At 24.9% G+C, this 2,053-nt stretch overlaps 1 protein-coding gene across 2 annotated transcripts; it reads left to right on the forward strand.

Annotated features, from left to right (window-relative positions):
• Positions 1 to 920: 920 nt before the first annotated feature.
• LOC135930038 (partner of xrn-2 protein 1-like) lies at positions 921 to 1,799 on the forward strand. Of its 2 annotated transcripts, none has more exons than XM_065466804.1 (3): positions 921 to 1,120; positions 1,164 to 1,255; positions 1,327 to 1,799. In XM_065466804.1, the coding sequence occupies exons 1-3, from the start codon at positions 951 to 953 to the stop codon at positions 1,533 to 1,535; spliced, it is 471 nt and encodes a 156-aa protein (XP_065322876.1). In that variant the 5' UTR covers positions 921 to 950; the 3' UTR covers positions 1,536 to 1,799. The 2 variants fall into 2 exon arrangements, with proteins under 2 accessions (XP_065322876.1, XP_065322877.1); XM_065466805.1 differs by having other exon boundaries at positions 921 to 1,088; positions 1,142 to 1,255.
• The last annotated feature ends 254 nt before the right edge of the window (positions 1,800 to 2,053 follow it).

A 2,053-nucleotide genomic window follows, 5' to 3' on the forward strand; every position in this document is an offset into this window, starting at 1 on the left:
CTAACACGGGGAACACGAGAATCACGAATCCGTATCATCAAGTGGTTATTGGAGGTGGATTAAAGTTCTAGAATAATTGCGCGATTATGGTATATTACGATGATTATATTGGATGTTTATGATTGTAATATTATGAATAATTATATATTAAATTATATGTAAATATAGATTTGTATTATGTGGGCCCAAAAAATTTTTTTAAAATTATTTTCAAAATTACCTTTTTTAGTGGTATAAAAAAAATTAAAAATTATGAAGGAACTCTTAAATTTTTAAGGGATCGAGCCCCTACGGCCCACTGTTTTGCATTAAATATATGCTTGCAATAAAGAAATAAAATAAAGGAATTATCATAATTATTGTTGCCTTATGTCATTGTTAACACGAGCTTTAATAAGAGTTTACATTTCCGATCACTTTGAAACATCTGGTATCCTGATGGTCGTCTAAAGCCACAAGACAATGCAAAAATTTTATGGAAGTTAGAAACTTTATAATCTTGGTTTATATTTATACCTTTTAAATATCAACTTGTATATTCTAATTTTAGCCTAAAACAAAAATAAATTAACAAATAAGAATCTTATTCTCAGCCCTATGACAAATGACCATTTATCACCAATTTATTTTTAAAACCCCTAAGCCTCAGAATTAAACACTTTAATGAACGAGTCCAAAATTTTTTTCTAACTATGAATTTTAAACATAAAAATTGTTCCTCTTTAGGGATAGAAGTAATCATTATATAAGTTTTGTTTTTAAATATTTTAAATATATATTTATTAGTTATTATATTATAAATACTTAATAAATGAGAAATTAACTAATGGCATAACTTATTTTTTTAAAGTATTTTTTAAATAATAAATTTTATTTCTTCTATAAAGAGTACGAATATCACCACTCATACATTAATTTGAAATGATTTGATTTTCTTTTTTTAGGATATTATGTCAAAGATTTCTCTACAGGATTTTGAAAAATATCGTTGTAATCATGAATCATCGAAGGAATGGAAGCTAAGAAAAAGATTTCTAATTGCATTTTACAATAAATATGAAGAACCACGTTTGATATGTTTATCGAAAGTATATTCCAACATAAAATTTTTGGAATGCCAGTACATAAATATAATTTTAAGAAGTATATAACCAAAATATCAGATACTCAAAGGCAATTATGGAGGAGGTAGATATGTTGGAGGAAATACTAGAAAAAAATTATAAACAGCAATTGTCACACAATACGTTTAAAGGTAATCTTCATATTTATAATTATTATTTGTCTTCTAAAAATCTAATATTTACGTTTTCCAATTAATAAAAGGTGGAAGTCAAAAGCCAAAGAAAAAGAAGCCGACAAAATCTTTGACAAATGATAATTCCAGTGAGGTTATGCAAACAAAATCCTCAAGTGTTTCTAAGTCTTCTTCTATAATATCATCTTCATCAACTTCTCTTGCATCCAAAAATTCTAAACCATCACCCTCATCATCTACACAATCTTACCCTAAGTCCTCCAATACTTCTTCATAATTTTGTAAAATGCTCAATTTAAATATTTATAAAATCTCAATTTTATTGCCAACTTATAAAATGTGCAATGAATATTTACAGATTTAATAATAAATTTTATAATTAACATTAACCTATAAAACATGATAAAATTATATATATATATAATAATCATTAGCCTTTTAATACCAATCTACACTTTCTATTTTAAACAAATTTTTAATAACACACCATTACAGTATATTTTTAAAAGAAATTCAACTCCAAACATGTCATAAAATTTTATAAAACCATCATCTACGATATTATTTAAGATTTAATGTTTTTATTTCAAAGATGTTATTTACTATTAGCAAAATCACTCTTTTTTTATATTTTATAAAAGTGAACCTTAGTCGAAGTTTGTATTATAGTGTTGTTAAATAGTCTGATTTGAGTCGTGATTGCTGGGCAAGTCAAATTTTAGCTCAACATTCAAAATTAGAGTTTGTAACATAAAGAAAAACTGTTTCGGTTCTATTATAAATATTACTAAAAGA

The sequence above is a fragment of the Gordionus sp. m RMFG-2023 genome, chromosome 5, assembly GCF_954871325.1.
Source record: "Gordionus sp. m RMFG-2023 chromosome 5, tfGorSpeb1-WG-v2, whole genome shotgun sequence".
NCBI lineage: Eukaryota > Metazoa > Nematomorpha > Gordioida > Chordodea > Parachordodidae > Gordionus > Gordionus sp. m RMFG-2023.